The sequence below is a fragment of the Melopsittacus undulatus genome, chromosome 8 (assembly GCF_012275295.1).
Source record: "Melopsittacus undulatus isolate bMelUnd1 chromosome 8, bMelUnd1.mat.Z, whole genome shotgun sequence".
Lineage (NCBI taxonomy): Eukaryota > Metazoa > Chordata > Aves > Psittaciformes > Psittaculidae > Melopsittacus > Melopsittacus undulatus.
The window spans coordinates 1,178,221-1,192,284 of record NC_047534.1 but is presented as its reverse complement, the minus strand read 5'-3'; the positions used below and the strand labels follow the sequence as shown (position 1 = coordinate 1,192,284).

Genomic DNA, 14,064 nt, shown 5'->3' with positions numbered 1-14,064 from the left:
CTTGCCCCCCAGGATGCCCCATGGCAGCAGTGGGTGAGACAACCCAGCCGCCCCACAGCACTGCTCCATCACCAGCTCACACTGCCCACCTCTGTCACCTCCTGCTTGCACCAGGGATGCCCACAGAGAGCACAGCTCAAACCAGCACCAGATGAGATGGACACCAGCCCTGGCAAGCTTGGCACTACCACAGCCCCAACACCAGCCACCGAGGAGCCCAGTTCGGCCCAGTCCCACCACCAGCTTCAGTCATTGCCACCCCAACAGTGCCTGGTTCAGCTCCTCAAGCCCTTCGCCCTGTTATCAGTCAGGGGCATGGTCAGAGGTGATAAACCACTGAAGAAGCACCAAGGGACAAACGGCCACACCACGATCATGATGGGACATCCCTGAGCCGCACCGAGAGGAGCCTGCACTGCTGGGTAAGGCTCTGTGCCACCCAGCACCCAGAGAAACCATGGGGGAAAGGTCCTGCTCCCGTCTCCATCACCAGCACAGCCAACCCAATGCAACCCCACTGCACCAGCACCACTGGGGCTCAGGCAAACAGCCCTGGTGCCAGAGAGCTGGTGGCAGCTCCCAGGGTATGGCATGGGCTGCACAATGCAACCCCCCCCCCCAAATACCTGCTCAGCTCATAGACCTGCAGCACCCATCACCTGCCTGCACACAGGGATGGTCCCAGTGTTCAGCTGAGCACTGAGCCAGCCCGAGAGCATCCCTAGGGATAGCACATCCAGCCCCACAGCCCCAGCCTGGTTAGAGCTGCCCATGGAGTTAGAGCTGCCCATGGGGTTAGAGCTGCCCATGGGGTGCCAAACACCCTGTGGGAGAGGCTGCAATGGGCAGAGCATCCCTGTGCCCATGGCTCCCAGCTGGGCACGGGGCATGGAGAGTGGTTTTGGGGGTCCCCATGCACAGGGGCAGGGTGGGAAGAAGAGCAGGGGCTGCGGGGTGCTGCAGGTGGGATAGGGGACACCAGGGAGGTGTGGGTGGGATAGGGGACATGGGAGGGTGATGAAGGTGAGATGTGGGGTACCAGGAGGGTGCAGGCGGGATGTGGGACACAGGAAAGTGCAAGTGGGATGTGGGACATGGAAAGGTGGGATGGGGGTCACTGGGATGCTGCAGGTGGGATGTGGGACATGGGATGGTGGGATGGGGGTCACTGGGATGCTGCAGGTGGGATGTGGGACATGGGATGGTGGGATGGGGGTCACTGGGATGCTGCAGGTGGGATGTGGGATGTGGAAGGGTGGGATGGGGGTCACTGGGATGCTGCAGGTGGGATGTGGGACATGGAAGGGTGGGATGGGGGTCACTGGGATGCTGCGGGTGGGATGCAGGGCACTGGGGATGTTCCAGCAGCAGAGCCATGGGCCCCGCAACGCTACAGCCGCACTGGTGAGGGTGTGCAGTGGAAGGGACATGCATGTACACACATCTGCACACACACACCTGCATGCACACACACACACATGCACACACATACACACACATGCACACACCTGCACATGGGTGAATACAGCACAGCAGGGGGGATAGAAGCCAAGCAGAGAGAAAAGACTCAATACACACGTTAAAGGCAAGGAAAGGGATCCATGGAGAGCACGAAGCGAGCGGTGAACTACCTTGTCCGTAAGGCTGCTCGTCGGCACTGCTAGGGGAGAGCCTGTGATAGCCAAAGGAACTGAAAAGAGTCTGATGGGAATGTGGTGGTGGAGGTGGAGGTGGAGGCAGGGAATGGAACGGATGGGACGAGGCGTCACCGTTTAGCACAGCAGCCCCGTAAGCCGGGAGCGGGGTCTGTTGGGGGATTGTTACAGTGTCCCATGAACCTGATAACGAAACATAACAAGAGACAAAATGAAAAGAATCAAAATACCCGAGACCCGCTCAGCGCCACCGGGAAATGGGAATGAACCAAAAACACACAAAAAGGGGAAAAAACCAAAGCAGCAAACAAAAAACGCCATCAAAGGGATGGGGAGAAGCCAGAACCGAGACGGAACCGATGCAGAGCCGAGGAGCAGCAGTGGGAGCTCAGCACAGGGTGCAGCCCATGGCACATCCACTGCCCCACGGCGGCTCCCCATGGATGTGGGGCACATAAAGGGATCCAGGGAAGGGAAGGGCGGCAGCGCTGGCACCCCCGTGCCCAGTGCGACTGCAGCCACCCCACTGCAACCCATGCTGCTGCCACACTGCACTGGGCACAGGGCTGCAGCCGATGGGGTGGCTACAGAACCCCACACCCTGCAATCACCACTATGGAGCATCCCAGGAGGCATGGATCTCATCCCATAGAACCAGCACACAGCGCACACATTGAACCTCATCCTGTGGGACCAGTATGACCCACACACAGAGGGTGGCTCTAGCCCTGCCTGGCCGGCACATGGCACTGCTGTGCCATTCCGTGCCCATGTCCCAGCAATGTGGCCCCCGGACAGTGAGGAGCGAGATGGTTGATGTGGGACCTTTAGTGCTGCCCGCAGAGGTACCAGCCCCATTGTGCTGCTCCCACAGCAGGGACAGCCATAGGGGACCACACATACCATGTACAGGGATGGGGATGGGGACAGGCAGGGCAGGGGAGCAGGGCCTGATCCCTGAGACAGCCCCTGGTCCCCATGGGGTCCCTGGCATCAGTGCCCCAGCCCTGCTCAGACCCCTGAGCACCAGGTCCCATGTCCCCATCACTGCACAATCACCCCCAGACTGCAGTGATGCCCCCAGCTCTCCCCATGCACCAACCTCCTGGCACCACAAGTGCCCAACACCAGACCTGCACTGGGGCTGCTGGCACCAAGCCCTATGCATCAGGTGGGCATTGAGCCTACAGGAACAACAGGGGCAGCGACCCCACACACTCCATGGGGACACCAGCCCCACATGCACAGTGGGGACACCAACACCATGCGCTTGATAGGGACATCAGCCCAGTGGATTTCACAGGGCACTGGCCCCACATGCATGATGGGGACACCAACCCCACACACTCAACATCACAGTCCCCATGCACATGGCAGGGACACCAACCCCACACACTCAATGGCACCAACCACACAAACATGATGGGGACACCAACCCCACACATTCCATGACACCATCACCATGCACATGGTGGGGACACTGACCTCAAATGCACAACAAGGGCTTCACCCCACAGCTGGGCTTGACCCCCAACACCCCAATCCCCCCAGCCCGAAACGGGGCTCCCTGGGGCTGCAGTTTGGGAGCAGCCCCATACAATGGGGACAATGGAGAAGGGGACATTATTTGCCTGTTCTCTTGCTTATGGCCTCGACGAGGCTGGAGGGGAAGTATCCGACGCGGTCGTTGCCGGTGCGGTTGTCGTGGATGCAGCCCTTCCATCGCCCATCCGCGTGCTGCTCCAGTACCTGCAGGCATGGCTGGGTCAGGGGCCGGTGTCACCACCGGGGTCCCCGGTCCCCCCATACCACACTCACCGTGATCACGTCCCCGGCTTTCACATTGAGGCTGGTTAAGTCGTAGTTGTTGCAATAGTCCTTGATGGCCCTGACCTGCAGAGCGGCGGAGGCGTCTGTGGGAACAGAGGGAATGGTGCTGGGTGCCCATGGGATGGAAGCATGGAATGGTTTGGGTTGGAAAGGACCTTAAAGCTCATCCAGCTCCAACCCCCTGCAATGAGCAGGGACATCTTCAACTCCATCAGACTGCTTAAAACACATCCAGATGATAGAGCATCCATCATCCCTCTGGGTAACCTGTGCCAGTATTTTACCACCCTCATTGTAAAGAGCATTTCCCCTCTCATCCAGGCTCAATCTCCCTCTTTCAGTTTAAAACCATCACCCCTCATTCTATTGCAACAGGCCCTGCTAAAGCCTCTCCCCATCTTCCTTATAAGCCCCTTTTAAGAACCGAAAGCTGCTCTAAGCCTTCTCCAGGCTGAACACCCCCAACTCTCTCATCCATTCCCAGAGGAGAGGTGCTCCATCCCTCCATTCCCAGTGCCCCCTACCCCGCAGCATCTGCTTGATCTCCTTGCTGGCCTGGCTGGTGGTGAACTGGTTGACGATGTCCAGAGCTGTCTGGTTGTAGGTGTTCCTGACGTGGGCATTGATCCCGCTCTGCAATAGTACAGAAGGAGCTTTGGAAGGCTCTGTCCTCCTCCCTCCCACCCCATCGGACCCCTTGGACCACCCTAAGACAAGTCACTGCCCGTCCCCCCCTATGAACACACTACACCCCCATGTACCAGGTCACCCCCATCCCACAACACTTGGGGTCCCTTACATCCAGCAGCAGCCGCACCACATCAGTCTTGCCGCAGAGAGCCGCCTCGTGCAGCGCGGTGCCCGCCTTGGTCTGCCGGTTGATGTCGATGCCAGCCTGGAGCAGCAGCCTGCAGTGGGGCAGGCGGTGGGCTCAGCCGGGGGCGGGGATGCACACACAGATGCCGGTGCTGCCCCCGGCCCGCGGCACCCACCGGATGATGTCGATGTGGCCGTTCTTGGCAGCCAGGTGCAGGGGGCTGGTGCCGTTGGGGTCGGTGGCATCCCCCGGCTTGGGCTCCAGCAGCGCCGCGCACATGTTGCTGTTCAGGAGCAGTTGCACCACCTGCGGCAGCGAGCACAGACGGAGCAGGGCTGCAATGGTGGCTCAGCCGCCTGCCATGGCCATGGCACCGCTGCCAGCCAGAGACCCCGGTCCCCATCGCTGCCCATCCCTGATGCTCCCCAAGGATGCTCCAGCATCCCCATGGATGTCGCAATGTCCCCATCATCTTCCCCTTGGTGTCCCCATCCCTGATGCTCCCCAAGGATGCTCCAGCACCCCCATGGATGTCGTAATGTCCTCATCATCTTCCCCTTGGTGTCCCCATCCCTGATGCTCCCCAAGAATGCTCCAGCATCCCCATGGATGTCACAATGTCCCCATTGTCTTCCCCTTGGTGTCCTCATCCCTGATGCTCCCCAAGGATGCTCCAGCATCCCCATGGATGTCTCAATGTCCCCATCATCCTCCCCTTGGTGTCCCCATCCCTGGCATCACTTACCCCGACCCGGCCGAACTCGCACGCCAGGTCCAGAGGTGTCTTGCCAGAGTTGTCCATGATGCAGGGGTTGGACTGGTGCTGCAGGAGCATCTCTGACTGCGGAGGAGCGAGACCCCAGCTCGGCGAGGGCAGGGAGGGTGGCACAGCCCCCCCGGCGCTGCCGGCCCCACCGTACCACGTCGTAGTGCCCGTGCTGAGCTGCCAAGTGCAGGGGGATCTGCCCCTCGTCCGATGGGATGTTCACAGAGGAACCTGCTTTCAGCACCATCTTCATGGGCTCCTTCTTGCCTTGCCAAGCCGCATAGTGCAGGGGCCGCATGCCTGTGTGTGGCCAGGCTGTGAGCCCCACACTGTGCCTGTGCACCCACAGCCTGCAAAGGGGCCGGGGCTGTAGCCGGCACCCAGGGACTTGCCTTTGTTGTCCTTGATGTCCACCGCAGCCTGTGCCTCCAGCAGCAGTGAGATGAGCTCCGTGTTGCCATTAAGAGCTGCATGGTGCAGAGCCGAGAACCTGGGGACCAGCAGTGGTGTCAGGGTCCCCCCAGCAGCATGGCCTTCAGCCTGCACCCATCCCAGCACCCCAGAGCACCCACCCTGCATCCTGCAACCCCCCATGTGTGTGTGCCCCAACCTCCCGGGATACCCCGAGCTCTACATCCCTCCATGGGATACAGCCACGTTCGAGACAGGAGCCAGCCACATCCCAGTGTGCAAGCAGGGCCAGAGGGTGGGATGTGGCAGCATGGGTGGGTGTTTGGTCTCCAGCCCATCACGTTGGGGCTCTGCAGCTGCAGGATGAACCCCACAGTGCAGTGGGTGCAGGACTGGGGGTGCTGCAGGGCTGGGGATGCTGCAGGGCTGGTGTGCCCGGGGTGGTGGTCCAGGGATGCTGGAGTGAGACGGATGCAGATGAAACACTCCCTAAGGATGCTGAGAATACCCCATGGGGCTGGAGGTAATGGGCAGGGCAGGCACAGGGGGGTCCCCTCTGAGGATGGGGGTGCCATGGAGCTGCCCTCCCTCCCCACTGACCCACTTCCCCTAACCCAGCCCTGGCAGCACAGCCACAGGCACTGGCACAGGGGGACCCAGGCTGCCAGATGGCAGCGGTGCCCCTGCCCGGTGCTGGGGGAAGCCCCTGTCCTACATCCCGCTCTGCTTCCCGAGCAGCCGGGATGGATGGGCCATGCCTGGAGCCTGCTGGGAAGCAGGCCAGGAGCTGACCTACTTGCTGCTCCCGGCAGCAGCATCCTCCATGTGGCTGCGCTCGCACCCACTGCTGCTTCTGCGGGCCCTGTGGCACACAGCATCCCCATCCCATCCCCATCCCATCCCATCCCCATGACACCCGCAGCCACTGGAGCACAGGAGCACTGCAGACCCCATTGGATGCCCCAAGAGGCAGTTGATGGGGCAGGATCCTGCCCCACATCACCAGGACCCCTGTGGAGTGGGACACATCACTCTGGGTACCGTGCTTCAGGCACTGCTCTCCCTGCGGAGCTGCCCCCGGGATGCACTGCAGGAGCAGGGATGTGAGCAGACAGCTCCTGCAGAGCTGATCCCCAGCATCTGCCAGGGAATGTCAGCATCTTCTGCTCCAGTGCCCAGCTCAGATCCGCTCAAGATGGTGCCAATCACAACCCCCCCCCCCCTAGGGCTGCCTCAGGGGCTCCCCACTGGCACAGCCCATCCAGCTCCAATGGCCATAAGCTGTGCAGGGCACTGCCCCTGGGGACATGGGCACAGTGGGTGCTCACCCATGGCACCCACAGCCCTGCAGTCAGCAAGAGATGGGACCTGAGGCACAGCAATAGGGCTGGATCCTCTCTAGGAACACACTGGAGGTGGTGCATGGCTGCTCCTGCACCCCCAAACCAGCCAGAGCAGGATGTGAGCAGGGCCCTGCCTGCAGCTCTCAATGGCCATCCTACCCCTACCCCAACACAGCCCTGTGGTGTGCCAGCTCCGGCAGCCATGGCACAAGGTGGTCCATGGGGTGATGCATCCCCTCTCCCTGCCCACATCCCACCCTCCAGCCCCTGCCCCATGCAGGCAGCACCAGGCACCCTCCCCACTGCTGGTTGATGTGCACAGATGCCTGCACACACACACGCTCAGCTGCACATCTGCATGCTCACATGCACCCATGCACACACACACGTGCTCATGCGTGGCTCAGCAGAGCTCATGTGCTGATGGTACCAAGGGATGCCCATTAACAGGGTGAGGATGAGGGACCTGGGCTGCTGCAGCCACATGTTCTCCCATTGCTGACCTCATCCAGCCCCTCTGCTCAGCACCATTGCCATGGGCACAGCAGACCCATCCATGGGGACCCAGTGGCATCACCCAGCCCCATATCCTGCCATCCTGCTCAGTCAGGGGGACCCTGAGGGTGCAGGGGAGGCTTTGCCCATCCAGACCCTGCCAGCTCAGCTCCATTGCTAAGCCTGGTGTGCCCATGCAAGGCTCTTACTGCACCCTGCCATGCACACACCCCTGTCCATGGCACCCCACAGCACAAACCCCCTTCCCCGCAGACCCCACTGTGTGCAGGCACCGGGATCCCACTCACCCATCGGTGTCTTGGAAGTTGACGTTGACTTTCTTTGCGGATCCGAGGAGCTCTGTGAGGGAGGGAAGGGGACAGCACGAGTGAGCAGCACAGGAGGTGCCCAGGGCAGGGACATGGGGTGCAATGGGGGGGATGAAGGTGCAGCCCCACATCTCCCTCCCCACCATGGTTTAGGCTCCCTGCAGCTCCATTTCCCACCCCACGCTCTCCTTTGTGGGCACACAAAGCACCTCGGGGGGATCCAATCCCATTAACACCCGAGGAGGGATGGAGCCAGATTTACATGAGATTTAGCAGGAAAGTGCCACTCAGGCTTTGCAGCTCTGCTCTTCCTCACAGCCAGCAGGGAGGAAGATGAGGGAGCCCTGGGATGGGGATGCAGGCCTGGTGCCCACCACTGGAAGGGAAGGGATGCTCCTGGTGCATCATGGCCATGGCCTTGCTCGCTGCCCCTGTGCTGTGTGTCCTGGTCACCATCCCATTCATTCTGCAGCACAAAGGGCTGTGCTGGCAAACAGGGCACCAGCTTGCTCCAAGCCCTGTGTCCAACCTGGCCTTGAGCACTGCCAGGGATGGGGCAGCCACAGCTTCTCTGGGCACCCTGTGCCAGCACCTCAGCACCCTCTGCCTTAATCTAACCTAAATTACCCTGTTTAAACCCATTACCCTCTGTCAGTGTGAAGCCGCTGTCCTTCAAGGGCCCTGGTGCTGGTGCAAACACGGGGTTGGTTCCACCAGTGTCACACCAGCACCCACCATCTAAGGCTTTGCCCTGGCTCCTTGTGGTGATACCCTGCGGTGACATAGAACCAACCCTATGGAACCCATCAGCCCCGTGCTGCACCTAAAACCCTAACCCTTTGAATCCATGCCAGGGCCTGAGTGCACCAGGATGCTCACAGCCATTGCCAGAGCTTTAACCAAAGTCAAACCACTGCATGGCTGGAAGTCACTGACTAAGCACTTGGCATGGGCACTGATGGAAGTGCTAAAGAGGTTTTGGCAGCCACAACCTCTCCTGCAGGTGCAGGGAGGAGGGATTTGCTGCTCCGGTGTGTTTGGTTGATGATGGTGATGGGGGATGCTGGGGATGGATGTCCAGGGATGCAGCACCAATCCTCAGGCATTGCCCCATTCCTGGGAGCAACCCATGGTTAAACCCAAGCCCTGCAGACCTCCATCTCCCTGCAAGGACCAGTTAACCCAAGCGGGGCCCATCGTGGGGCTGGAGATCAGAGCCAGTGCCGGGCACGGTGCCGCTCCTGCACCCGCCGGCTCCTTTTGTCCCCATCCCTGGGGGTGCAGCTCGGCCCCCTTCTCCCGGGAGCTGTTTCTTGGCTCTGGACGCAGCGGAAGCAGGGCTGGGCTCCTCTCCATCAGCACTGAATGGCACCTTTGTTGGGGAGCTTGGCCACAGCTCCGGGCTGGCGGGGAGCAGCTCACCCCAGTGCTGATGCCATGGGGCTCTGTCCATCAGCTCTTCCTAGGGGAGCACAGGATGGGATGTGGGGGCTGTTCCCCCACAATGCAGACTTGTTGCTGGTGGGGTTTGTTGCTGTGTTAATGAACAGTGTGGATGCTCCATCACGTGGAGCTTGGGCTCTCAGTTGCTGCAAGGAGGATGCGAGGAGCTGGCTCGGGCATCCTGCAGTACCCTGGTCCTCCCCCTGCCTTCAGGCCCCTGCTGCTGTCCCCATCACTCCCTGTGACCCAACAGTGGCACCTCTTAGGATAAGGAAGAAACCCCTTCCCTGTGAGGGTGCTGAGGCACTGGCACAGGGTGCCCAGAGGAGCTGTGGCTGAGCCTGGACCCCAACCAGACCCTTGGCACGGCCCCACTGCAGCTTGGAGCCCACAGTTCCCAGTGCAGGGGGAGCAGGATGGGCACCAATACATCACCAGATCCACAGCCTGGGGTCAGCTCAGCCCCACTGCTGCCACCTGGGATCTGCAGCTTGGATCGGGAAGTGAGAGCTCGGGAGTGGTTGGGAAGCACAAGGAAAACTCCTCCATTAACAAGGGAGAGGGAAGGGAGCTGCCAAGTGAGAATACAAGGCACAAAAGGAGAGGACAGGGCTCCTGTATGGCCATGCTGCCAGCGGGCACCGAGTGTGCCTCTGGCCTCCCTGCCTGCGGGATCACCGAGGGGTGACACAGAGCACCAAGCACCCATGAGCACCATCCTGCACAGACAGGGGCTGGGGGCACCAGGCAGACGATGAGAGGGAGCACAGGGAGGCATTGGCAACCCCAGCACTGGGACCCCCCAATTGGAGCCTCTCAGTGTCCCTGGAACACCTCAATATCCCCCCCTTGCTCCCCATGGGGTGCTCAGCTGATGCTCTCCTTGCACCCCATGGCACAGTCCCCCCTGGCTCTCAGCAGCGTGCAAGGGCTGAGGTGCTGAGCAGGGTCCATGGGAGCACAGGGCAGGGGCATGAGCATGGCACATGTGCATGAGCAGGGCACACGTGAGGGGTGGGCACGCATGGAGAGCGGCTCTGACAGCCCATGGACCCAGCTCCGTGACCCATGGACCCAGCTCCGTGACCCATGGACCCAGCTCTGTGACCCATGGGCCCCTGTGCCATGCACAGCCACTGCTCTGGGTACCCCGGTGCATGCTTCAGGGAGAGCCCAGTGCCCAACCACTGCTCCGAGCATCCTGGTGTATGCCATGGGGACATCTGTGCCCAGCTGCAGCTCCAAGTATACTAGTGTGTGCCACAGAGATCGCCCAGTGACCAACCATTGCTCTGGGTATCTCAGTGCATGCCACAGAGTGATCACCATACCCAGCCACTGCTCCTGGCATCCTGGTGTGTGCCAACCACTGCTCTGGGCATCCCAGTGTATGCAGCAGGGAAAGCCCAGTGCCCAACCACTGCTCCAAGCATCCTCACACATGCAATGGGAAGTCTCCTGTGCCCACCTGCTGCTCTGGGCATCCCAGTGCATGCCATAGAGAGACCCCTGTGTCCAACCATGTGCTCTGGGCATCCTGATGCATGCTGCAGGATGACTCCCACATACAATCACTGCTCCGGGCATCCCGGTACATGCCATGAGGAGACCCCCATGCCCGGCTGCTCCATCCCTGCCTCTACACACACATCCAAAGCCACAGCCCCACACAGTGAACCCCTCAGTGCCTCGGGGGGTCCCTCTCCATCCCCAGCATCGGGTCCATGCAGTGCCCAGGCACCAGCCCCCTATATCCGCAGGCAGAGCTGCACCAGCACCGATCGATGCCCATCCGGGGCGCGGGGGCTCCCGGCCAAGCCCCGGTTACAAAGCACATCCCGGCTGCTCCAAGCAGATGGCTCCAGCCTCCACAATATCAACATCTACTTAATGAGGGGAAAACCATCACTTCTTCCTCCCCCTGCCTTGATGGCAGCGAAGAATGAGCCAGGGCAACCCCCTACATCCTTATCTCCATCCCTTCCATCACCCTGCTGCAGTGGTACCCTCCTCTCCATCCCCATCATCCCTGCCATCCCTTTATCCCCAGCCCATGCGGGCAGCAGGACTCAATGCATGCCCCCCCCAGCCCCAAACACAATGGGTACCCCCAGGAGCAAGCACCCCTAAGGAAGGCAAAGCAAGGAGCCTATTTGGGAAGAGGGAGGAGGACCCCGAAGCGGCATCGCCGTGAGCTGCCGGATAAAGGAAGCATCCAAAATAGATGCTCTTAATTATATCCTTGCTGACGAGTGCCACGCAAACAACGGGCACTGCATGAGGAGCAGTGGGTAAAGGGGTTTATTCCCTCACAGCAAGGATTGGGGTCCCCATAGGGGCATGTGCATGGGCAGAGCTCGTGGCCACGAGCTCTGCCCATGCGCATGCCCCTATGGGGACCCCACAGAGGTGGGCATAGCATCCCCAACACCATGGAGCCGGTCCTTGCTGCTGACAGACAGCAAGAAGCTTGTACTCTTGCAGCCAAGGTCGTGTCAAGCGATGCTCGGATGCTAATGAAGCCGTTATCATCTTCTGATCGATTCGGGCTGTATAAATAATGCACCGGGAAGCTCTGGGACATGGGAAGGGATTGCCTGGGGCAAAGAGGTGGCAGGGATGGGATGGGATGGGCCTATTGCAGTCCAGTTCTCAACACAACTGGATAACAGCTGCCCATCACAGCTGGATAATGACTGACCAGCACAGCTGGATGCACCAGGGACCACAACTGGACAACTCCCCATCACAGCTGGACATACACTGCTCACCACAGCTGGATACCTAGTTTCCATCACAGCTGGAGAACTATTGCCCGTCACAGCTGGACAACAAGTACCCATCACAACTAGATGCACCAGTGACCATTACAGCTGGATAACAACTGCCCATCACAGCTGGATGCATCAGTCCCCATCACAGCTGGACACACACCACTTGCTGCAGCTGGAAACCCCATTGCCAATCACAGCTGGAAAACAACTGCCCATCACAGCTGGATACCCCCAGTGCTCATCACAGCTGGAAAACAACAGCCTAATCACAGCTGCATACCCCATGCTCATCACAGCTGGAAAACAACTGTCTAATCACAGCTGGATGCATCAGTGCCCATCACACCTGGAAAACAACAGCCTAATCACAGCTGGATGCACCAGTGCCCATCACACCTGGAAAACAACAGCCTAATCACAGCTGGACACTCACAGCTCAGTGCCCCAGTGCCATCCTGAGCCCTTCCCCATATCCCAAGGCCCCTGTGGGGGGATGCATCCCAGTGCCCAGTGCAAGCACTGGGATGCTCGTCCCTCACACGGAGCCTCCCCTGGGGAGCTGGGAATGAGCGCTCGGGATCGATCGGCTGTGGCAGCCTGAGTCACGGTGCTGCAGCAGCGCAGGGCTGTCCCCCGAGGCCAGGATGAAGCATCTTAAACGCAGCTTTCAAGAGGCTGTGGGGACTCCTCCGTGATTCCATTTGCAGAAATAGGGAAACTGTCTGCTCCCAATGGAGTTCGAGGGCTGATCCCTGGAGCAGGAGGCAGGGATGGAGGACACGGATGTCCTCAAGGCAGAGCCAATGTGGGCCTGGGAGCCGTGCAAGGGACCCAGGACCCCACCAGTGCCATGCTCACCAGCTGAGCACCCTGGCTCTCCCTGCATCACCGACCCTTATCCTCACCCGACCTTTCCTTGTGGTGCCATAAAGCCTGCCCAAGCCACGCAGCATCCCCCAAGATCTCCCCCAGCCCCAGTGTGGGGCTCAGCCATGCAGCCCCCCAGCTCTACAGACCCTTCCTGCTGCCAATCCCCAGCAGCCTCCTGCCCATTCCATGCTGCTGGCAAACCCACTGACCCCCGAATAACACAGGGTGCTGAGCTGCTCTGCCATGCCAGGGACTTGGCCCTGTGCAAGCAGGGATGCAGGAAGCCGGTGATGGGGACGGGTGCAGGCAGGGATGCAGGAAGCCAGTGATGGGGACGGGTGCAGGCAGGGATGCAGGAAGCCGGTGATGGGGACGGGTGCAGGCAGGGATGCAGGAAGCCGGTGATGGGGACGGGTGCAGGCAGGGGTGCAGGCAGCCGGTGATGGGGACGGGTGCAGGCAGGGGTGCAGGAAGCTGGTGATAGGGACGGGTGCAGGCAGGGATGCAGGAAGCCGGTGATGGGGACGGGTGCAGGCAGGGATGCAGGAAGCCGGTGATGGGGACGGGTGCAGGCAGGGATGCAGGAAGCCGGTGATGGGGACGGGTGCAGGCAGGGGTGCAGGAAGCCGGTGATGGGGACGAGTGCAGGCAGGGATGCAGGAAGCCGGTGATGGAGATGGGTGCAGGCAGGGATGCAGGAAGCCAGTGATGGGGACGGGTGCAGGCAGGGGTGCAGGAAGCCAGTGATGGGGACGGGTGCAGGCAGGGGTGCAGGAAGCCAGTGATGGGGATGGGTGCAGGCAGGGGTGCAGGAAGCTGGTGATAGGGACGGGTGCAGGCAGGGATGCAGGAAGCCGGTGATGGGGACGGGTGCAGGCAGGGATGCAGGAAGCCGGTGATGGGGACGGGTGCAGGCAGGGATGCAGGAAGCCGGTGATGGGGACGAGTGCAGGCAGGGGTGCAGGAAGCCGGTGATGGGGACGAGTGCAGGCAGGGATGCAGGAAGCCGGTGATGGAGATGGGTGCAGGCAGGGATGCAGGAAGCCAGTGATGGGGACGGGTGCAGGCAGGGGTGCAGGAAGCCAGTGATGGGGACGGGTGCAGGCAGGGGTGCAGGAAGCCAGTGATGGGGATGGGTGCAGGCAGGGGTGCAGGAAGCCGGTGATGGGGATGGGTGCAGGCAGGGGTGCAGGAAGCCGGTGATGGGGACGGGTGCAGGCAGGGGTGCAGGAAGCCGGTGATGGGGACGGGTGCAGGCAGGGGTGCAGGAAGCCGGTGATGGGGATGGGTGCAGGCAGGGGTGCAGGAAGCCGGTGATGGGGACGGGTGCA

At 61.0% G+C, this 14,064-nt stretch overlaps 1 protein-coding gene across 1 annotated transcript in view; it reads right to left on the bottom strand.

The window, feature by feature from the left end:
• The window catches only part of CASKIN1 (CASK interacting protein 1), a 30,523-nt gene that overhangs the window by 9,665 nt on the left and 6,794 nt on the right, over window positions 1-14,064 (bottom strand). The window contains exons 2-11 of the mRNA XM_034065739.1: window positions 7,626-7,677; window positions 5,461-5,558; window positions 5,223-5,368; window positions 5,048-5,143; window positions 4,478-4,608; window positions 4,285-4,393; window positions 4,010-4,118; window positions 3,474-3,568; window positions 3,287-3,404; window positions 1,632-1,838 (exon numbers count right to left, since the gene is read on the bottom strand). Coding sequence (XP_033921630.1) covers window positions 1,632-1,838; window positions 3,287-3,404; window positions 3,474-3,568; window positions 4,010-4,118; window positions 4,285-4,393; window positions 4,478-4,608; window positions 5,048-5,143; window positions 5,223-5,368; window positions 5,461-5,558; window positions 7,626-7,677 — 1,161 coding nt within the window. The remainder of the gene's footprint in view (window positions 1-1,631; window positions 1,839-3,286; window positions 3,405-3,473; window positions 3,569-4,009; window positions 4,119-4,284; window positions 4,394-4,477; window positions 4,609-5,047; window positions 5,144-5,222; window positions 5,369-5,460; window positions 5,559-7,625; window positions 7,678-14,064) is intronic.